We start from the raw sequence: 23,416 nt of genomic DNA on the forward strand, positions 1-23,416 counted from the left end.
GGCATGGGAAAAGAATTCTGTCATCTGAATTTCCCTGAGACCGGTGACACTTAATGGGTGAGATTGGGGGCAATTCAGATTTACAATTCACCTGGCTTGGCAAGATGGGGGAGGTAAAGTGTAATTGCTATTCCAGCAAGCTCTGTTTCTCATGATTTGGAAGGAGAGAAGCCTTCATTCCTCTCTGTCCAATATGAGAAAATTAATTCTGTATATTAAATATTTGGAGGCCTTCCACCTCTATATTAAATATTTGGAGGCCTTCCACCTCCTACAACAATCCTACAACATCGGTAACTCCTAATGTGGAACTTTGCATCACATGGCTATAGTTTGGGTTCCTCTTTCCCACATGCATCACTTTGCACTTGCTCACATTAAGTGTCATTTGGCATTTGGATGCCTAGTCTCTGAAGGTTCTCTTGTAAGTTTTCACAATCCTCTTGTGATTTAACAACTTTGAGTAACTTTGTGTCGTCAGCAAATGTAATTACCTCTCACTAGTTATTCCCATTTCTAGATCATTTATAAAGATGTTAAAAAGCAGCAGACCCAGCACAGACCCCTGCTGAACCCCACTGTCTACCCTTCTCCATTGAGAATACTGGCCATTTAACCCTACTCTCTGTTTCCTATATTTTTAACCAGTTTTTAATCCACAGTAGGACTATGCCTCTTATCCCCATGACTCTCCAGTTTCTTCTGGAGTCTTTCATGAGGTACTTTTTCAAATGCCCTTTGAAAATCCAGATACACAACATGAACCAGTTCACCTTTATGCACATGATTGTTCACCCCTTCAAAGAAATGTAGTGGATTGATGAGGCAAGATTTTGACTGTTTTGCATGCTAGGAATTGGGCAATGTCTATGGCATATACTTGAGTTTTGACAGTTTTTGATCTTTGATGTAATCAGGGTATTTCACTGTTTTGAGCTTCCTTAGATAAGTCTTTTCTTCAAACTGGGCTACAGAAAGGTTTAACCCTATCATCTGTTTGTGTTTGAACTTGTCTCTAGGGTTTTATATTTAGCTCTCATCCGTATGTGGTTTTTCTTAGAGGGGTCACTCATTTACTTTGTCCTGTGTCTTAAATGTTTTTAGCTTGGAATCTTAATCCTTTGGGGTTTAACTTTGTCTCCTTTTGAACCTTTAAAGAAGGGCTGCTTTTGAAAAATTTATCTTTGAAGATAGTTTTCTGATTGTTCCTATGGAAGAATATAGAAATCTGAGTTGCAAACTGTTATCCTTGTCCCTTGGGAGGGGAAACACTTCAGCCTCGTGGGCTGAAAAAAATGAGAGGCAATTTAGACTTAGATATAGGCGCAATCAATAATTATCTTTGTTGGTATATCACTAAGCCCAATACAAAGTAATTGTCCTCTCTGGAACAAGTTGTCATACAGCAAGGCAAGACGCAAATCCTGAATAACAAAGACTGCTCAGCTAACACTTTCCAAGCCATCACATATATACCCTTTGTAAGTTTTGTTTCTCCTAAATCATGTGATTTATCCTAAAATAAAAGCAGAAAGTAGCCTGTGCCATATATGGATTGTTCCTGTATCATATCAGTCTCTCCTGATGTGTTTGCATGTACACAGTCGGTGGCCATTGGCTAATTACTTATCAGTTCTGCATGCAGTTAGTCACACAGCAAACTAACAATCCCCTTGTGTCCTCTTTCCCCAAGACTGAAACATTGTTTAGGCTCACTGTATACTCCTCAGTCTCTCACCACGTCCCAAGGTTATATCCACCTTATATGAAAGGCATAGTCTCAGCTCCAGCCAAACTTGCATCCTTGAAGTGTCATTCCTCAGTCCTGAGAAAGCACTGTATGTTTACAAAGATGCTAACTTATTAGGCTAACTTGTGAGGACCAAACAGAGCAATGGGCTTTTGTAACAGGCCTAGCATAGGAAGGAATATACAAAACCCTTTCTTGTCATAATCCATTTTTGTATTTTACAGAATCTGGAGATTTGATTAGGACAGTCCTTCTTTCCTTCCAAAAGTAGTTTTGCCATTTAATCTTAACCAGGTGGTGTATTTTCCATCTTTTGTCCAGAGATTGGGAAGATGAGTTCAAAGTTTTTAGATGTTCAGAGTTTTGTTGCAGTACTTGACGGTCACTAATGTTCTGCAAATCCATGTTTGGAAGTCCTATAACGGATGACTCAGTTTCAAAGTTTACAATTGCTTGCAGGTTGAAGGAGGTGATAAAATTCAATTTATACTCTTAAGGTTTGTGACATTCCCCTCTCAATTAAAGCTTTTGATCAGAGGTATGGCTGTGTTTTGGGTGGAGGCTTGTTCAGTTTTGTTCTTTTCTCCATTTGTTAAAGAAGTTTTTTGCAGCTGGATATTTAGGCTAGGCGGGATGTGGTTTTAATGCATTATGTTTTTAGCTTTAGGTATAGCTTCATCCCTCCCAGTTTGAGAATTGCTTTGCTCTATCCCATCAGTTCTGGAATGATCTGGATGAGGAACAAACAGATTTGGTCTTACCTGCTAATTTTCTTTCCTTGAGTTCCAACCAAACCAGTCCAGAAACTCTCCTCCGATTATGAAGTTTTATCTGTTGCATTGTGTTCTGTATTCTTTGTTTTTGTACCATTGGTGTTGGCCAGTTGAACTTACTTCATTTTAATTGGTCTTTTTTTTTTCAGACTGAAGCCCCTCATTCCCTCTAGTGGTATTCTTTTTTAGCAGTTGTTATTTTTTCACTTTATTAGAGCCGCCCACCTGTGTGCTTCTTTTTTTTTTTTTAATCTGATGATTTACAGCTTTTCAGTTTGTCTCCATCCGAGAAAATCAGTAGGTAAGACCATAAGACCATATTTTTTGTTCTGAGAGTCTTATTTTTGCAGAATCTCTAAAATAGGCTAGGGCTTAGTAAAACTCATACAAATATTCTGTACTCCTAAGTGATGATTCACAATAATAAGTGCCATTCTGATTGGTCTAATATAATTTTTTGTCCATCTTGGGCCCACTGCTGTATTTTATCATTTTCTGTTTTATTTACAGATAAGTGCGAGATGAAGATTGCACTCTCTGGTTGTAATGCAGGCATTACTAGCATTGAATTTGACAGTGCTGTAAGTATACTTCCAGTTTTCTGTTAAGCAGTTTTTAAGACCTACCTTTACTATCCCTTGGCACAACCATACCAGAAGTACATGAGATTAGTTGACATTTATTTTTATTATACCAAGCACCCAGAAGGAAAAGGGAGACATTGGCAGTACCAGTATGGGCTTATTCAGAATTCCTGTGCAGCTACATCACATTCCACCTTAGTTTTGGTAACAAGCTAATGTGTATTTCTTCTTGCATTCTTAGCCGCTTTAGAGGATGTGGTTCTCCATTTTTTTTTTAGGCTTCTTTCCTTTTCTCCCTCTGAATGTGTTTTATTCTCCCTTTTCCCTCAGCCAGTGGCACAAATCCAGACATATCTTTCTCACCAATGACCCCAAATTAATCTGATATAGTTCTTCCAACTGGGATGGAATTTGAGTTCCTAGATATGTTAAAGAATGTTTGACCCACCTGAGGGGGAAATTGGAGTTATGCCAGCTCTCCCTCTTGATAGGTTAACATTCAAAGCCTCCATCTTATTCAGGTTAATTTTAAATCCAGATACTTCTCCACATTCTGTTAATTCCTGAAGATGATTTGGGACTGAAGTCTGCAGCTGAGTCACTAAGGAGAACATCACTCACAAAGAGAGAAATTTTGTAGTCCTCACCCCTTAGAATGAGACCCTTAATATATGGGTTGTCCCTAATATGTTGTGCCAGAGGCTCCATAACTAAAGCAAACAATGGGGAAAGAGGGCAAACCTGGAGAGTCCCTCTCTCCAATAAGAATGAATCTGAACAAGCCCTATTTATCTTAATTGCAACCTATGGTGAAGTTTAAAAAGTAGTAATCCAATGGATGAACTTGGTCCCCAACCCAATTTTCTTCAACATAGCAAACATGAAGGCCCAATTAACCCGATCAAATGCCTTTTCAGCATCTATCACCAACAGCATTCACATTGTCTGTCTCTTGTCACCTGGTCACAAATCATGTTTGATCAGAATAGACTATTCCAGAAAACATGGCTGACAACCTACTTGCCAAAATCTTAGTCAATATTTTAACATCTAAATCCAAGAGGGATATGGGGTTGTAGGGCCGCACAGAGTACTCTGTCATCCTGGTTTGTAAAGAATTGTAATCCCAGACAATTTCAAAGTATCTGGTAGTGCCTCCCCTTTCTGTACACCATTAAACACCATGGTAAGCAAGGGCACCAATTATAATCAAAGGTTTTATAAAAACTGGAGGAAAAGCCATCTAGCCCAGGTGCCTTGCCCACTGGGAGCTACTTAATGGCAGTACATATCTCCTCAGCCGTAATATCCTCCAAATGAATTCGCATTGCATCAGACACAGTGAGATAACAGACCAAAATAGTCCTGTATATCCTCCTTGGTAACCCTGGATTCCTGACTATACAATTGTTTATAAGACTGCACAATGAATATCTGCCCGTTTATAATACCATACTCCTCTCTCACCCTTTATTCTACGGATTGCCAATTCTTTTTGCCTTTGTTTTAGCCTCCTAGCCGCAGGCCAGGATTGTAAAGCTCCGGTCTCAGATACGGGGTTTACTTCAGCAGCAGCGTCCGTGTGCTCGAGATTATCTTCAGGTTCTCGTTTCCATGGCAGCCACTATAGAGGTAGTGCCCTGGGCCAGGGTTCATATGAGGCCTCTTCAGTGGTCCCTTCTATCCCGGTGGTCCTCTCAGAGGGATTCATAAGTACATAAGTAATGCCATACTGGGAAAAGACCAAGGGTCCATCGAGCCCAGCATCCTGTCAACGACAGCGGCCAATCCAGGCCAAGGGCACCTGGCAAGCTTCCCAAACGTACAAACATTCTATACATGTTCCTGGAATTTTGGATTTTTCCAAGTCCATTTAGTAGCGGTTTATGGACTTGTCCTTTAGGAAACCGTCCAACCCCTTTTTAAACTCTGCTAAGCTAACCGCCTTCACTTTCTCCGGCAACGAATTCCAGAGTTTAATTACACGTTGGGTGATGAAACATTTTCTCCGATTTGTTTTAAATTTACTACACTGTAGTTTCATCGCATGCCCCCTAGTCCTAGTATTTTTGCAAAGCGTGAACAGACGCTTCACATCCACCTGTTTCACTCCACTCATTATTTTATATACCTCTATCATGTCTCCCCTCAGCCGTCTCGTCTCCAAGCTGAATAGCCGTAGCCTCCTTAGTCTTTCTTCATAGGGAAGTCGTCCCATCCCCGCTATCATTTTAGTCGCCCTTCGCTGCACCTTTTCCAATTCTACTATATCTTTCTTGAGATGCGGCAACCAGAATTGAACACAATACTCAAGGTGCGGTCGCACCATGGAGCGATACAACGGCATTATAACATCCTCACACCTGTTTTCCATACCTTTCCTAATAATACCCAACATTCTATTCGCTTTCTTAGCCACAGCAGCACACTGAGCAAAAGGTTTCAGTGTGTTATCGACGACGACACCCAGATCCCTTTCTTGGTCCGTAACTCCTAACGTGGAACCTTGCATGACGTAGCTATAATTCGGGTTCTTTTTTCCCACATGCATCACCTTGCACTTGCTCACATTAAACATCATCTGCCATTTAGCCGCCCAGTCTCCCAGTCTCGTAAGGTCCTCTTGTAATTTTTCACAATCCTGTCGCGATTTAACGACTTTGAATAACTTTGTGTCATTAGCAAATTTAATTACCTCGCTAGTTACTTCCATCTCTAAATCATTTATAAATATATTAAAAAGCAGCGGTCCTAGCACGGACCCCTGAGGAACCCCACTAACTACCCTTCTCCATTGTGAATTCTGACCATTTACTGCGATTGACTCTCCTCAACCGAGAACGCAGCTCTCTGTTTTGGTGGCTACAGATGAAGAATCTCACTGTAGGAATGCCTTTGGAATCTTCTCGGTGGATACCGTTAACGACAGAAGCCAGTCTCCGAGGCTGGGGAGCTCATTGCCTAGGCAGGTGGACCCAGGGTCTCTGGTCTCAACTGGAAGCCGTTCAATCAATTTTTTGGAGACCAGGGCGATCCGGTTAGCTCTGCAGCACTTCAGTTATCTCCTGATAGGCAAAGCGGTGCAAGTTCTTTCGGACAATGCCTCGGCAGTGGCCTATATCAACCGCCAGGGAGGAACGAGATGCCGTCTCTTGTGTCGAGAGGCGGAGAGTCTCCTCGCATGGGCGGAGGTTCACCTCACGGCCATTTCAGCCTCGCATGTAGCAGGAGTGGAGAACGTTCAAGCCGACTTTCTCAGTCGCCACACTCTCGATCCAGGAGAATGGGCTCTCAGCGATCAGGCTTTTCAGTTGATAGTGGAGCGCTGGGGCACTCCAGTTCTAGATCTTTTCGCCACCAGTCTCAACTCAAAAGTCCCTCGATTCTTCAGTCGTCGAAGGGATGCAAGAGCGGCAGGGGTAGACGCTGTCTTGCAGCAGTGGCCCTCTGACCTTCTATACGCGTTTCCTCCTTGGCTGCTAATAGGTCGTCTCCTAGAGAGGATCGAGGAACACGGAGGACCGGTAATTTTGGTGGCACCAGACTGGCCTTGACGTCCGTGGTACGCGGATCTGCAACATCTGTCGGTGGCGTCTCCTCTTCGGCTTCCAGTTCACCAGGCTTTGCTGGTACAAGGGCCAGTTCTACATCCAGACCCGGCTCGATTTTGTCTTACGGCTTGGCTCTTGAACGAGCCCGTTTAGCTATAGCGGGGTTTTTCAGCACCAGTGATTTCCACCATGCTTCAGTCTCATCGGCGCTCCACTTCTCTAAACTATATTCGCACTTGGAGAATTTTTGAGGCTTGGTGTGCAGAGGCTGGCATTCATCCTTTTCGGGCGTCCATGGCTCAGATGTTAGATTTTCTACAGTGAGGTTTTGATAAAGGACTGTCTCTTTCTTCTCTTAAAGTGCAGGCGGCAGCTCTTTCCTGTTTCAGAGGTCGGATTCGGGGTAAATCTTTGGCTAGTCTTCCCGATGTGGCCCGTTTTTTGAAGGGAGTCAGTCTTTCCATCTTGAGATCTTAATCTGGTTCTTTCCACTCTGTCAAGACCCCCATTTGAACCATTGCAAGCCTGTTCTTTGAAGGATTTGACGCTTAAGACAGTGTTTTTGGTGGCTGTTGCGTCAGCTAGGAGGGTGTCGGAGTTGCAAGCTTTTTCCTGTAGATCTCCATTTCTGGAATTTTCTAAGGAGCGAGTGGTACTTCGTCCTGTTCCATCCTTTTTGCCTAAGGTGTTGTCTCGGTTTCATCTGTTCCAGTCCGTTTTTCTTCCTGTTCTGGGATCGGCCTCAGGGTCGCAGGAGCAGAGACGGTTGCATACTCCTGGATGTTAAGAGAGTTGCTCCGTTCACTTCCAACTTAATCACTTTTTTGTATGCATGTGTTAAAACTATCAAATTGTTGGGATAGGGAGGGGCCTGAAGAAGAGGAAGCCCCAAAAGTGTCTTGATCTTTCAATAAATTAGATGCTTCTTCGGCTGAAAAGCCGTATGCCGTTTTCCACGAACTCTCTGCTATATTTTACAATGTTCAAGTTGTAATTACTCACTGATCTCTCCTACTTGATTGTTTATGCTGGATTAATGTATGCCTTTTTCATACTGATGTTAGCCACATTGGGCCTGCCCGTGGGTGGGAAACTGTGGGATATAAATTCTATAAATAAAGAAATAAATTCCACCTGGTATTTGCTTTAAGACTACAAATCTAAACATAGTAACATAGTAGATGACGGCAGAAAACGACCTGCACGGTCCATCCAGTCTGCCCAACAAGACAAACATATGTGTAAACCTTACCTTGATTTGTACCTGCCTTATTCAGGGCACAGACCGTACAAGTCTGCGCAGCAGTACTTCCCGCCTCCCAACCACCAGTCCCGCCTCCCATCACCGGCTCTGGCACAGACCATATAAGTCTGCCCTCCACTATCCTCGCCTCCCAACCACCAACCCCTCTTCCCCCCACCTGCTCCGCCACCCAATTTCAGCTAAGCTTCTGAGGATCCATTCCTTCTGCACAGGATTCCTTTATGCATATCCCACGCATGTTTGAATTCCGTTACCGTTTTCATCTCCACCACCTCCCGCAGGAGGGCATTCCAAGCATCCACCACCCTCTCTGTGAAAAAATACTTCCTGACATCTTTCCTGAGGCTGCCCCCCTTCAACCACTGCTGGAGTGGAGGAGTGGCCTTGTGGTTAGGGTGATGGACTTTGGTCCTGGGGACTACAAATCTAAATACACCATAAGCAAATAAATCTCTCTCCATACCATGGGACATCCAAAGAGGAAAAGACTTCAGATACTCTATAGCCACTGCAACTTTATTAGCAGTGGGTATCGCGCTGCTCAGCGTTTACGATTGAAATGACTTTTCTGATGTAAACCTCCTGATGAGCATCTTCATGAGTCACAAAAAACCCTCAAACTGTATCTTTTTATAAATATTTTTTTTCTAGCAATCTCTTAAATGCTTATACAAATCTCAAGACACTTATCTGCTGGCAACTTGGGCTAACGGGTGACGCCCGACAGCGAGCCCCTGTTTCGCCGATGCTTCTTAAGGAGCAAATCCCATAGCAACATGAAATGCCCTGCAAGCAGATAAAGATAATCTTAGTAAACTTCATAGAGAGTTTAAGAAAGCTCATGGAACCGCATTTAACATTTTGTTTTCCTACCTGATTGTAGGACCAACTCCGTGTCTATCATGAAGTTCTATGTGCTAAGATGGCGGCCGGTTTTTAAACTGACGCTAACCCTATCTGCCAATCGTATGTCTGCTATAAACTTAAAGGGCTAACATATTTTAATCATACTCTTCTGCCCTCTAGGGGTCTCCAAACTCATCTGGTCCCTTTAAACCAATTCATAAAAAGGCTTTCCATTCCACACGATTATTAAGACCGTCTGGAGCTAAAGATTTAAGTCTATATATCCAGCGCTGCTCTTTTTGAACCAGTCTCTGATCTCTGTCTCCTCCACGTATTGATGCAGGAATGTGATCTATTGCCATACATTTGTAATCTTCAAACTTGTGAGATTTTTCAATATTGTGGGAAACTAAGGGAGCTTCTAGACGTGAGTGTTTCAAGGTATGCTTGTGATCGCTGAGTCTTTGTTTCAATGACCGTGTGGTCTTCCCCACATATAACTTTGAACAAGAGCACCATAATATGTATACAACATGCGTGGTGTCGCAATCTGTATCAAATCTTAATAGATATTCTCTTGCGTCCAGTGGATTTACAAAGGACTGTGCTGTTAGCATAATGGAACACAGTTTACATTTTTTGCATTCCTGGCGCCCTTGGGGGAATACCTCCTCTGCTAGTCAATGGTTTATCCCCTAAAATTTCTTACAAATTTTGATTGCGAGTGTACGCTATTCTCAACTTATGATTGTGGAAAGTAGGGTGTGTTTGCATGATTTTCCAGTGTTTTTTAATTACTTGTACAACTTTATTGATACCCTGAGTGTATCGTAAAACACATGTTTGTAGATTGCCATCTTCATCTGATGTATTGTTGCTAGGCTATAAAAGCTGACTGCGATGATTATATTTAGCTCGGGTGAGGGCTCTTTTGACCATATGTTCTGGGTATCCTCTATCCCGAAACTTCTATAGCACTATGTTCGCTTGATTTTTTAAAGATGGTTTTACTACTACAGATCCTGCGGTATCTAAGCAATTGCGAGAAGGGTAAGATTTCTTTCATCTTCTTGGGTGTTGGGGTCTGTAGGTTTAGTATAGACCAAAGTTGTAAATGAGTTATGCTCTTGAATAACTAACACATCTAGAAAATATATTTGTGTTGTTGAATGGTTCATCATGAATTGTATGTTCTTGTCCCATGCATTTAACCACTTGAAAAATTGCTGTAGACATTCTATGTCTCCATTTTATAGCATAAAGATGCCATCAATATACCGATGCCATTTTGCTGTATGACGAGACCAAGGGTTGTTCTTTAATCAACGTTCCTCAAAATGGACCATGTATAAACAGGCCGTTGAGGGGGCACACGTTGCCCCCATGGCAGCTCCTTTCCTTTGCTGATAAAATTGGTCTAGGAAGAGAAAAAAGTTTTTTGTTAATGCGATAGTGGCCAAAGCAACCGGAAAAGCAATCATAAAAAATCTGTAGACAATCTTGTTGAGGAAGTGAAGTATACAGGGCTACTATATCTATTGTGACCATTAAGTATTGTTGATTGCCCCATGCTGCTGTTTCTAAGATGTTCAAAAAATGAGTACTCTCCTTTAAATATGACTCAGTTATTCTAGCAGAAGCAGCTGAGTGTGGAGCCCACCTTATATGTATGGTTTATGACATGGTCAACATTTCTTCAAGGCAAACGTCGTGCATGTTTGTGTCCTTCAGCCTACAGAAGGATGTCCATAATAAGGCTAGTAGATGCTCTATGTATTGGAGATTTATTGGGGGTGAATACTGTTAAGGATCACTGCTTAACTTGACAACACCTCTCTTCTGTACCACTTTGTACATCATACTCTAGACAAATGATCACTTCCCAATATTGCAGAATTTAATACTACACTAGAAGAACCTTCATTCCCTTTATGAGGTAATCTCAACAAATTCAACATTCTGCTTTCACAAGTCACACCAGTGTGAAAGAGGGCAAGCAGATCAGGTCATACCTGCAAAACCAAAGCAACTGTCTACTTTGTCTCTTGCAATCTTGATCTGTGTTCCTCCAGACATACACCCACTTCTACCTGTGGAGGTCGGTACACTTTTTTTTTTTTTCTTTCCAGCAATAGGATCAGATTACCACAAATTTTTAGGTTCTCCAGCATAATGATGTGCTAAAGATTCCGTGATCAAATTGCTTTCTATTATGGTCTCTGCTACCTCATCCTCTCATGCCTACTTGCTTCAGGAAGAAGTTAGTTTTCTCCTGCAGTTCCTTCTGAACAGACCCTCTTGCACAACCACTGCTGCTGTTTTATTTTCTCTTTTCTTTTTTTCTTCTGTCTATTAATTTGTAAACTTCCTAGTGACGCATAGCTTGTGCGATGTTCAGTATATCAAGCAATGTTAAATAAAAATAAACCAGTCCTACCATAGGAGAGGAGCCAAGGCTCCACACCAAGAAGACAGGGTTTAAGCCTCCTATCTTAGATCTTGGAAATCTGAACTTTTTTCCAGAAAAAAAACCCCCTCTGCTCATGTTAGAAATGGTTGGAGACTTACTCTGTTGTTCTCCTATCACTCCTTGTTAGAGCTGAAGATCAAATTTGCTTCTTTCTAAGAAGCTGATATCAATGAAATGTGATAACCTGTGCTGCTGTTAATGTGAATTTTCCTTATTAATTGCTGTTGGCCCATATTTTATTCAGGTGAGGCAAGTTCTGCTATTGCTTATTATTTCTATAGCGCTACTAGACATTCACAGCGCTGTACGCTAAACATGTAAGAGACAGTCCCTACTCGACAGCTTGCAATCTAATCAAGACAGGCAAATAGGACAAATAAGGGTGGGCATGATTAAACAGATGGGTACTGAACAAGTGAATAGGAGTTAAGAGTTAAAAGCAGCCTCAAAAAGGTGGCCATTTAGCCTAGATTTGAATACAGCCAGAGATTGATTGTGATGTACTGACTCAAGAAGTCTATTCCAAGCATACGGAAATCAGTTATAAGAAATGCATCAGGTTTTTGGAATCTGATGTACACTTGTGATGTGGGGTGGCCACTGTCTAAGACAGGATACTGGACTTGATGGACCTTGGCCTGACTTCATCACAAAATTATGTTTATAGTTAAAAACATCCCTTTTCTTTTCTGAACTATCTGCATGTATCCTAGTTAACAATTTATTGCTATGATAACAATTGTTTTGGATGTTGTATTTCCTCAGGGTTCCTATCTCTTAGCGGCATCCAATGACTTTGCTAGCAGAATCTGGACAGTGGATGACTACCGACTCCGGGTAAGCTTTCTGTGCAAGTGGGTACATGGATTTTGTTTTATAAACTGTGATACCTTTTGTTAAATCACCATAAGGTCGTCATTACTTATGCATGTTTGCAATTAAGCCAAATAAATATTGGAAAAATATCAACACAATGATATCACTTGAAATAAACCAACCCTATGAGACATATATTTATAGTTAATGTCCCACGTAGTCTTCAAAATGCCAGGGAAGCTAACTCTGAAGATAATCTAACACTGGGGTGGGCGACATCCGTTCTCAAGGGCTGCAACCCTGTTGGGTTTTCTGGATTTTCCCAATGAATATGCATACAGTGGGGGTAGTGCATACAGATAGATCTCATGCATATTCATTGAGGAAATCCTGAGAACATGACTGGGTTGCAGCTCTCGAGGGCCGAGGTTGACAACCCATAATCTAGCAAATTGGAATTTAAAGGCTAGGGCTAGCTAATCATTTATTTTGATAGGTTTGAATGACTCTGTTTATCACATTACTTAAGAGGTAGTCATTCAGCTATGTAAGCAGATCGGGAAACTATTGTGAAACTAGTAAAAAAGGCCCGTTTCCGAAACCAATGAAACGGGCGCTAGCATGTGGCTTTTTTTGTGTGTATGTGTCACAGAGTTATTTTGTGTGAGGGTGCGGTGTGTGTGCAGGTTGTTGATGTGTGTCTTTTTTTTTTGTTTTGTTTTTTGCTTGGGGGTTGGGGGATGTGCTGTGCTGTCCTTGGTCGCTGTTTGCTGCTGGCTGGGTCGCGGGTAATCCTTCCAGCTGGGCCGCAGCTTGTCCTGTTCGCCCACGTCCCAGATGGTGACGGGCACGTTGCTTTCCGGCTCCTCTGACTCCATGTCAAGCGATCCCAAATATAGTCTGTGTTATAGGCCCTCTGGCACTCTTCAGTACTGGCATGCATTAGGCATTTAAACATTTCTCCCCCCCCCCCCCCCCGGTCTATTTTTGCACATACCCACAGCAGGAATATTCTTCTCTCATTTCAGCGGTGGTTCTGTGCTCTCCGTGCTGCACAGATAATGAGCCATTCTGCTGGGGAATGCTCCTCCCTTATTGTCACGTAGTTTCCTCTGATTGCCAACGTCTTACATTGCCTAGTGTTGCCTGGGAACGGTGTTGTAATGGTCCTTTGTGTTTCAGAATGTTGAGGGTGTTTTTTCTGATTGGTCCGTCATGCGAGGGCGGGGCAGAGAGACATGGTCAGTATTGTGGCTTCAACACCATGAATCCATGAACCCTTCAGGGAGTGACTGAGTGACTTCAGAACGTTGTCTTCAGAACGTTGAGGGTGAGTTTTATTATAGTAGATAGGTTCTCTCAAAAAGGAAGATAAGTAACTATCAAAAATATACCTAGTTAGCCCTGGACAGGCGATTTAAATATTAGGCCCTATATCTTTGGCAGCACTTAACCGACTAGTGCTGCTGAAATGTCCATTTAATGCCCGACTCGAAATGGGCATCTTTGGGGGCATTCCAGGGGTGGGCTCGGTACTTGGCACATAAATAGGACCGCATAAAAGTCTTTATTCAGTTCGCCATAGCCAGTTCCTTGTCGGCTCTTCCAGATTGATCCAGACATTGTGCTTGGGTTATGCACACCTACCAGCAGATGGAGACTGAGAACACTACAAACCTTTGAACAGTATAACACCTCTGTGCAGTTGCCAGGCAGCCAGTATTGTTATCAGTCTTCAGCAGATGGTAGACGTGCAGTCTGTGACTGGTGCTGGTAGGTCCATGGGGTGTTGCACGCAGGTGATGGGTCCCTCCCTCTAGTCGGGCTCCCTGAATTTGGGAGAACCACGTTGCCTTGATGGAGCAGGGTTGCTGCAAGCTTGGGATTTTTTTTTTTAGGGCAGCTTGCAGCAACCTAAGTGCCTAAAAAAAAGAAGACCAAAAGAGGAACAAAGCAGGAAAATCCCCAGGCCTTCCCCCACCCAACCATTCGGTTATTTATAGTGCTGGGCTCCGGTGGAGGAACTTCTGGGTTAGCTGCAGTGTAGTCTTTCCTGGTGCCCGTCTGGGCTGTGTGCAGTCTGGGTGTTGTGCGGCCCAAAGATGATTGAGCAGTCCCAGCACTGTAAAAGTTGTGGCTGGCATGGATTTGAAGGGCTGGGAACTGTGTGTGGTAAATGCAGGGAGCCCGAGCAGTCTGGTGTGGTGGGTGCTTTGAGGGACAGTGCTGACTATGGTTCCTCAGGTAGCCGGGTTCTGTTTTGGCAGGAACGGTGGCCATGTCAGCTGGTTCCTGTGCGGTGGAGGGCCCTCCGCAGTTGGGATGTAGCAGCAGGCCCAGCATGTGTGGAGGCCACCAGGGGGGCCCTTCTTTGGGAGTGCAGTGTGGTTTCCCCCGGAGTTTGTGTGGTCGCTTTTCAGGGTGTGGCAGGCTGGTGAACCTGCAGGAGATGACAGAACTCAGGACCCTAAATGTCCTTAGTTCTCCTGGGAGGAAGAGTTGGCTGACCTGGGCTCCTTGCCTTTAGGTGGAGATGACCTGGAGTCGGTCATTGAGCTAGGGACTCTGGAGTCCGAGCAGGCCTTTATCCCAGGAGAGGATTCATCAGTGCTCTGTATTTTTCATCAGGAGAAGTTGCCCGAGTTAATTGCGCAAGTCTTCACAGTACTTCATTTTGGAGAAGGGGAAACCTCTCAGATATCGGATGTGGCCGCTAGGGGTGTAGATCCCTTGGTGAAGGGCATATGGAAGCTCTCCAAGTCTTTTCCTATGATTCAGGACCTACCGGGATATGGTTCAGGCAGCGTGGTCTGCCCTAGACACCCCTTTGTGGGGTGGCGCAGGTTATGATGAAACTGTATCCCATTTCTCAGGAGGATAAGGGACTCTTTGCAGCCGTCTATGGTTGACTCCTTGATTGCGGCAGTGTCACGGAAGACTTACCATTCCAGTGGATGGTGGGATGGCCCTTAAGGACACTCAGGATCGCAAAATGGAGTCTGTTCTGAAACAGAGCTTTGCTATCTCCATTCTGGCCTTGCAAGCCTCAATTTGTGGAGGTCTAGTGGCCCGGGACTGTTTCCAGTGGCCTGAGGACCTTCTGGATGGCACTTGCTCGGATTCTGCTGCGGTGGACACAGCGAAGCTGGAAATGGGGGCTTCCTTCTTGGCTGATGCCTTGAATGATTTATTTAGGGCCTCGGCTGAGCATGTCTCTAGTGGTGGCCACCTGCAGGGTGTTGTGGCTTCATGGTTTGGTGGCTGATGTGGCCTCCAAGTCTTAGCTATGTTCGTTTCCCTTTTGGGGCTCTCTGCTCTTTGGGGAGGAATTGGACAAATTGGTTAAGGGTTTAGGCAAGGCCAGAGTTCCATGTCTGTTGGGCAGACCCAAGGGGGTTGGTAGAGGTGATTTGGCTTGAGACGCTTTCATGAGGCCTGACGTTGCAGGCCCAGCTGCCAGGGGGTGCAGAGAGAGGTCAGTTTTTTTGTTTTGTTTTGTTTTGTGGGGGGGGGGGGGGTTCAGAGATTTGTAGTAGTAGTAGGACTCAGCCCTTTCGGGGCAGCCATTACGGTGGCTGAGATTCTGCCTCCTTCCCCTCTGGACAGAGACGAGAGTCTCGGGGGGGGGGGGGGGTCTGTTCTCTGTTGAGCTGAGGGGCAGGCTTCACAAATTTTACCAGAGGTAGGCCCACATCACCACAGACAGGTGGGTTCTAGAGGTCATTCAGGAAAGCTATGCCTTGGAATTTGGGTGGCCACTTCCAGGTCTGTTTCTGGAGTCTCCTTATTGATCCTGCTGGAAAGGAAGGGTGAACAGACACCTTGCTGTGCCTTTAGCAGCTAGTGGTGATGGTTCCCATTCCTCCATCAGAGCATGGTTGCGGCTCTTACTCCATCTACTTCGTGATGTCAAAGAAGGAGGGTACTTTTTGTCCTATCCTGGATTTCAAGTGTGTGAACAGGGCCCTCAACGTGCCCAGTTTTCGTATGGAGACTGAGCTCAGTTATTGTAGTGGTTCGGGCGGGAAAATTCCTCACACATCCCTGGATCTCACTGAGGCCTATCTGCATATTCCCATCGTCCAGATCCGCGGTTTATCGAGTTTGCTGTCTTAGGGTGGCATTTTCAATTTTATTCTCTTTTTGGTTTGGCAATGGCTCTTTGGACGTTTTCCAAGGTCATGGTGGTAGTCACAGCGGTCTTGTGGAAGGAAGGTGTTCTGGTCCATCTGTTTCTTGCGATTGGCTGACCCAGGCAAAGTCAGCGCGGGAGAGCGAGAGGGAAACATCTTGAGTGGTTGCTTTCTGCAGCAGCTGTGAGTCACCTGGTGCCCTCTCAGTGCCTTGTGTACCTCGGAGTTTGGTTCAACATGCTTGTTGCCGGTGTTTCTTCCTCGGAAATAGATCGTCATTCTCCAGGCGCAGATTCACGACCTCTTGCAGGTCCTCAAGTCCATGACAACGACTCTGGAAGTGGTGCCATGGGCCAGGACGCACATGCGTCCACTCCAACAGGCATTGTTGTCGTATTGGTCTCCTTAGCGTCAAGCCATGGAGATGCGCCAGCCCCTTCCAGAGGTGGTGAGGCTCAGTTTGGTTTGGTGGCTGGATCCTCAGCATCAGTGGCAGGGAATAAGCCTGAAGGCTATGCTTTGGACACTAGTGACAATGGATGCCAGCCTAGTGGAAGGGTTTGTGTATTGCTTGGGCAAGGTAGCGCAGAGGCGTTGGGGCACGATGAGGTAACATGATCAGTAACCAGTTGGCGACCAGAGTGACTTTGGCTCACACTGGAGTCTGTCGCTCCAGTTCTCCGTGGCAGAGTGGTGAGAGTTCTTTCCAGCAATGCATGGCCATGGCCTGCATCAATTGTCAGGGAAGGCACACGGAGTGTGCGGGTAGCACGAGAGACTGCCCTGTTGCTCTCCTGGGCAGAGACTCATCTCAAAGGAATCTCGGCAATGCATGTTGCTGACATGGAAACGTCCAGTCATATTTTCTCTGTCAAACCACCATAGACCCAGCGGAGGCCTTCTGTCACATTTTGGGCATGTAGGGGACTCCTGGTGATGAACCTCATGGCAACATTGAGTAATGCTCAGGTTTCCCGATTCTTCAGTCAACGGAAGATCAGAGGGCATGGACGCTTTGGTGCAACCATGGCTGGCTCAGAACTTACTGTATGTGTTCCCTCTATGGCCTCTTTTTGGTCTCGTTCTGCAGCGGATTGAGAACCACACAGGTCCCGTGATTTTGGTGACATCAGATTGGCCCCAGGAGACCATGGTATGGGGATCTGATTAGTCTGGGAGCTGTAGAGCCCTGAAGTCTGCAGGGTGTGGATCAATTGTTCCTTCAGGTTATGGTAAGCATGCCAGATCTGGCTCTGTTCTCTTTTATAGCTTGGCTATTGAGAGGGTGAGGTTGAGAAAGAAGGGGTTTTCCTCGTTGATGGCCACTATGCGGAAATCCGTGTCTCTGGTGTATGTGTGGGTTTGGTGAATGTTTGTTTGAGGATTGGTGTCAGCAGCGCAATTGTTCCCCACTTCGGGCTTCCTTGCCTCATTTTGGAGTTTCTTCAGGCTGTCTTCGACCAGGGGCTGGCCTTGGCCTCCTTGAAGGTACAGGTGGCAGCCTTGACCTATTTTGGGGGGGCCGGTGCTTGGCAATCCTTTAGCTACTTTGCCGGATGTCGGGCGCTTCCTTTGAGGGGTCAAGCTTCTTCGCCCCCCTTGCTGCCAGTTAGTGCCTCTGTAGTACTTTAATTTGGTTTTGTTGGCTCTGGTGTTAGCACCGTTTGAGCCCTTGTCTTATTCCCTAAAGGATCTCTCCTTGAAGGCGGTTTTCTTGGTTGCCATTATGTCGGCCAGGAGATTTTTGGAGCTTCAGACACATTTCAGCGGAGAGGGTGGTTTTGAGGACAGTTTCCGCCTCTCTTCCTAAGGTAGCCTCTCCGTTCATGTGAATCTCGCTTCCGGTCTTTGGGGATCTGACTGAGGATCAGGAGCTGTGTCACCTTCTTGCCTGGATGTGCGTCGCCCGTTGTCCGCATACTTGCAGAGGACAAAGGAGTTCCGAGGTTCAGACAGGTTATTCTATTTGTTGGCTGCAAGAGTGGTGTGGCAGCTTCCAAGGCGACGCTGGCAAGATGATTTAAGGAATGTATTTCTTCTTTGTATCTTCTGAAAGGCTGACAGGTCCCTTTGGGTCTCGGGGCCCATTACACTCGGTGGGGGGTGGGGCATTCTCATGGAAGGAGGCTACCTTGCTCCTGCCTCAAGATATTTGTCAGGTGGTGGTTTTGTCGTCCAAGCACACATTTATACGGCATTTTCAGCTGGATGTGTAGGCCACACAGGACGCATCTTTTGGGCCGGGGTGCTCTCTGCGGGGCTCCGTGGGGTCCCACCTGTGTTACTTACTGCTCTGGTACTTCCCAAGTGGAATATCTGGACTGGTCTGGAAGAGCTGACAAGGAAGGAGAAATTAGGGCTTACCTGCTAATTTTCCTTCCTTTAGGCCTTCTACACTGGTCAAGGACCCTCCCTTGATCTTTCTGTCATAGAGTATGTCCGTAGCAGTGTGAAGACTCTTGAACTTTTTGTGTGTGTATATAGTTATTTTGGTTCTTTTGGTTGCTAAGGTTGTTAAAAAAAAAAAAAAAAAAAAACTTAGTGGCTGCCTGGCAGCTGCACAGATGTGTTATACTGTTCGTATAACCTACGTGTGATGTCTAGACCGATCTGGAAGGCCTAAAGGAAAGAAAATTAGCAGGTAAGCGCTAATTTCTCCTTAAGTGCTGAATATCGCATTATCTAGCTATATTTTTGCCGCTCCCATATACCCGGAAATTCAGTCCTGGAGCCCGAACATGGCCCATTATTGAATTTCAAGGGATAATGCCGGCAGCTATCAGCAAAACGCTGATAGCTGAAAATTGGACCCATAAATGGGTATTCTGATAGATCACTTGACAGGCAAAGGAGAATTTAGGAAAGAATTGGCCTCTCATCTGCATATCCTGTGTTCTCATTCCAAGAAATAACTTCTTCCTTCTCTAAGTGGCTCTTGCCACATCAGGAAAATTAATAAACAAAATATTCTGATGAAAGAAAGTTTAGGACCATCTAAGTCTGATTCCAGTACAAACTTCACAATTAGTGTGGAACTAGTTTATAACTTGTCACTCAGATCTTTCCCACAAGGCTGATATATCCGTAGTGTCAAGACAGTTGAGTCTTCTCTTAGAGAAAAATGATAAACATTAGCAATTTGGGGGGCTTTGCCTGAGAGGGTACCTTTAAAATATTGGGAGCCTTTTAAACACAGAACATTCAGTCTGTTAATCCATACCTGCTGAACTCAACAATCGTATCCTCTCCACCAAAATCTCTGGTCCATACTTTCAGTAGAAACACATTTCCTTAGATCACGCTCAAGTCTGCCCTACTTTTTCTTGTTCCATCAGTCTTAATTCACAAGTTCTACCTCCTAAGTACAAATTATAATTCATAGTTTGTTTGGTATTTTGCTATACCAACATTACCTAACTCACAGATCACAGTGGTGTACAATTCTAAAACAAAAGAAAGGTAAATCCTAATAAATAAATGGAACTGCAATGTTAATAGTCCCTTGTTTCCTGGGTACGAGCGTCCCAGCAGATCACAGCTCGGCAGACGTTGAGATTGCTCGGCCACATGGCCTCCACAGTGCATGTGACTCCCATGGCCCGCCTCCACATGAGATCAGCTCAGTGGACCCTAGCGTCTCAGTGGTACTAAGCTGCTGGGGACCTAGAGGACGTAATCCTGCTTTCCACGAGTTTTCTTCAGTCCCTCCTTTGGTGGACAATTTGGTCCAATTTGACTCTGGGATATCCTTTCCAAATTCCTCAGCCACAAAAGGTGCTGACGACGGATGCGTCCCTCCGGGGGTGGGGAGCTTATGTAGATGGACTTCACACCCAAGGGAGTTGGTCCCTCCCGGAACAAGATCTACAGATCAACCTCCTGGAGTTACGAGCGGTCTGGAACGCTCTAAAGGCCTTCAGAGATCGGCTGTCCCGTCAAATTATTCAAATTCAGATGGACAATCAGGTTGCCATGTACTACATCAACAAGCAGGGGGCACCAGATCTCGCCCCCTGTGTCAGGAAGCCGTCAGCATGTGGCTTTGGGCTCGCCGGAACGGCATGTTTCTTCAAGCCATGTATCTGGCAGGCGTAAACAACAGTCTGGCTGACAGATTGAGCAGGATCATGCAACCTCACGAGTGGTCACTCAATTCCCAAGTGGTACGCGAGATCTTTCAAGTGTGGGGCACCCCCTTGGTGGATCTCTTCGCCGCTCAAGTCAATCACAAGGTCCCTCAGTTCTGTTCCAGACTTCAGGCCCACGGCAGACTAGCGTCGGATGCCTTCCTCCTGCATTGGGGGGAGGGCCTCCTGTATGCCTATCCTCCCATACCTTTGTTGGGGAAGACTTTGCTGAAACTCAAGCAGGATCGAGGCACCATGATTCTGATCGTTCCCTTTTGGCCACGTCAGATATGGTTCCCTCTTCTTTTGGAATTGTCTTCCGAAGAACCGTGGAGATTGGAGTGTTTTCTGACCCTCATTACTCAGAACAAGGGGGCGCTTCTGCATCCCAGCCTCCAGTCTCTGGCTCTCACGGCCTGGATGTTGAGAGCGTAGACTTTGCCTCTTTGGGTCTGTCAGAGGGTGTCTCCCGCATCTTGCTTGCTTCCAGGAAAGATTCCACTAAGAGGAGTTACTTCTTTCTATGGAGGAGGTTTGCCGTCTGGTGTGACAGCAAGGCCCTAGATCCTCGCTCTTGTCCTACACAGACCCTGCTTGAATACCTTCTGCACTTGTCTGAGTCTGGTCTCAAGACCAACTCTGTAAGGGTTCACCTTAGTGCAATCAGTGCATACCATTACCGTGTGGAAGGTAAGCCGATCTCAGGACAGCCTTTAGTTGTTCGCTTCATGAGAGGTTTGCTTTTGTCAAAGCCCCCTGTCAAGCCTCCTACAGTGTCATGGGATCTCAATGTCGTTCTCACCCAGCTGATGAAACCCCCTTTCGAGCCACTGGATTCCTGCCATCTGAAGTACTTGACCTGGAAGGTCATTTTCTTGGTAGCAGTCACTTCAGCTCGCAGAGTCAGTGAGCTTCAAGCCCTAGTAGCTCATTCTCCTTATATCAAATTTCATCATAACAGAGTAATCCTCCGCACTCACCCTAAGTTCTTGCCAAAGGTGGTGTCGGAGTTCCATCTGAACCAGTCAATTGTCTTGCCAACATTCTTCCCCCGTTCGCATACCCGCCCTGCTGAACATCAGCTACACACATTGGACTGCAAGAGAGCATTTTCCTTCTATCTGGAGCGGACACAGCCCCACAGACAGTCCGCCCAATTGTTTGTTTCTTTTGATCCCAACAGGAGGGGAGTGGCTGTCGGGAAACGCACCATTTCTAATTGGCTAGCAGATTGCATCTCCTTCGCTTATGCCCAGTCTGGGCTGACTCTTGAGGGTCATGTCACGGCTCATAGTGTTAGGGCCATGGCAGCGTCAGTGGCCCACTTGAAGTCAGCCACTATCGAAGAGATTTGCAAGGCTGCTACGTGGTCATCTGTCCACACATTCTCATCGCATTACTGCCTACAGCAGGATACCCGACGCGACAGTCGGTTCGGGCAGTCGGTGCTGAAGAATCTGTTCGGGGTCTAGAATCCAACTCCACCCCCCTAGGCCCATTTTTATTCTGTTCCAGGCTGCACTCTCAGTTAGTTGAATAAGTTTAGGTCAATCTCAATTATGTCCTCGCCGTTGCGAGGCCCAATTGACCATGTTTGTTGTTTTGAGCGAGCCTGGGGGCTAGGGATACCCCATCAGTGAGAACAAGCAGCCTGCTTGTCCTCGGAGAAAGCGAAAGCTACATACCTGTAGAAGGTATTCTTCGAGGACAGCAGGCTGATTGTTCTCACCAACCCGCCCGCCTCCCCTTTGGAGTTGTGTCTTCCCTTGTCTTTGCTATTTACTGGATTGATGAACACGAGCGAGTTCGGGCGGGAAGACTGTCGCGCATGCGCGGTGTGCGTGCGTGCGCGGTCTAGCAAACGTCTTTGCTAGGGAAGATCTCCGATTGGAGGGGCTGCCGCGGACGTCACCCATCAGTGAGAACAATCAGCCTGCTGTCCTCAGAGAACACCTTCTACAGGTATGTAGCTTTCACTTTACTGTATTGGCGTCCGCCTTTGCAGTGTGATGTAAGCCACATTGGAGTATAAATGACATAATAAATAAAAGGCAGTGTATCAAATGCATTACCTTTACCTCTCTATGTAGCCTTTGGTACATCCTCAGTCTGAACTGTTCTAACGGGATATGGTAAAATGTATTCTTGCCTGATAATTCCCTTTTCTTGACTCTTACTAGACCAGTCCAGGCCCCTCCCTGGAAGACTGAGTTTTGGAATATCCTTAGTTGTCTGCCTCTGGTTTGGAAATACAGCAGTTTCACGTTCTACAGAGGTTCCCTGGAAGATTATTTAGGGTTTTGTTTTGTTTTTGTTTTTTTTTATCTTGCAAGTATTTTATCTATTTCTACTATTACTTATAGCTTTGGAATTAACATACTGCCAGGATGCACCACCTGTTACACCAGTGATGTCATTAGAATATTCAGGGTTTTCTTTTCTTCCTCCATCTTCTTGTAAGAGAATATAACTGACAGAACAGTGTGTTTTTAAGCCTGTAAATTGTATTGAATAATTCTGAAGTGTATTTCTGTAGTTTGGCCAGCAGGTGGTGAATGTTTATATTTTGAAGCTGCTTCAGAACCAAGGCTGTTTTCTTTGTTTTAAGCCTTTTGGAAAGGAAGACTGCAGTATACTTTCAAACTTGTTGACTGGGCTCTGATTGGCTCAGGAGCTTTTTTCATTTGGATTGTACTGGTCCCCCCCCCCCCTCCTCCCCCCTGTTTCAGCTCAGGAGAAGAGAGAGTGGAATCTCTTTGCTGAAACCCTGTAAAACAGTTATATTTGATAACTGATGAGCAGCTATGTGTTCTGATCTCCTCGGGTACTTTCTAGAAAGTAAAATGTTTAGTAAGTGTTATAATTGATCCATACTTTTGTTACCTGTTATTGTTTGATGATTGCACTTCAATTTTTTTAAGACAGTAAACAATATTTCCATATCATCAAGCTGATCAATCCATAGACTGGTGGGTTGTGTCCATCTACCAGCAGGTGGAGATAGAGAGCAATCCTTTTGCCTCCCTATATGTGGTCATGTGCTGCCGGAAACTCCTCAGTATGTTCTCTATCTCAGCAGGTGGTGGTCACACACAGCAGCAG

At 45.2% G+C, this 23,416-nt stretch overlaps 1 protein-coding gene across 1 annotated transcript in view; it reads left to right on the top strand.

Annotated features, from left to right (window-relative positions):
* ATG16L1 (autophagy related 16 like 1) overlaps positions 1–23,416 on the top strand; it is a 303,900-nt gene that overhangs the window by 184,745 nt on the left and 95,739 nt on the right. The window contains 2 exon segments of the mRNA XM_030217204.1: positions 3,034–3,104; positions 12,004–12,075. Of these exon segments, the coding sequence (XP_030073064.1) occupies positions 3,034–3,104; positions 12,004–12,075 (143 nt within the window).

Source organism: Microcaecilia unicolor, chromosome 10 (genome assembly GCF_901765095.1).
Source record: "Microcaecilia unicolor chromosome 10, aMicUni1.1, whole genome shotgun sequence".
Classification (NCBI taxonomy): Eukaryota; Metazoa; Chordata; class Amphibia; order Gymnophiona; family Siphonopidae; genus Microcaecilia; species Microcaecilia unicolor.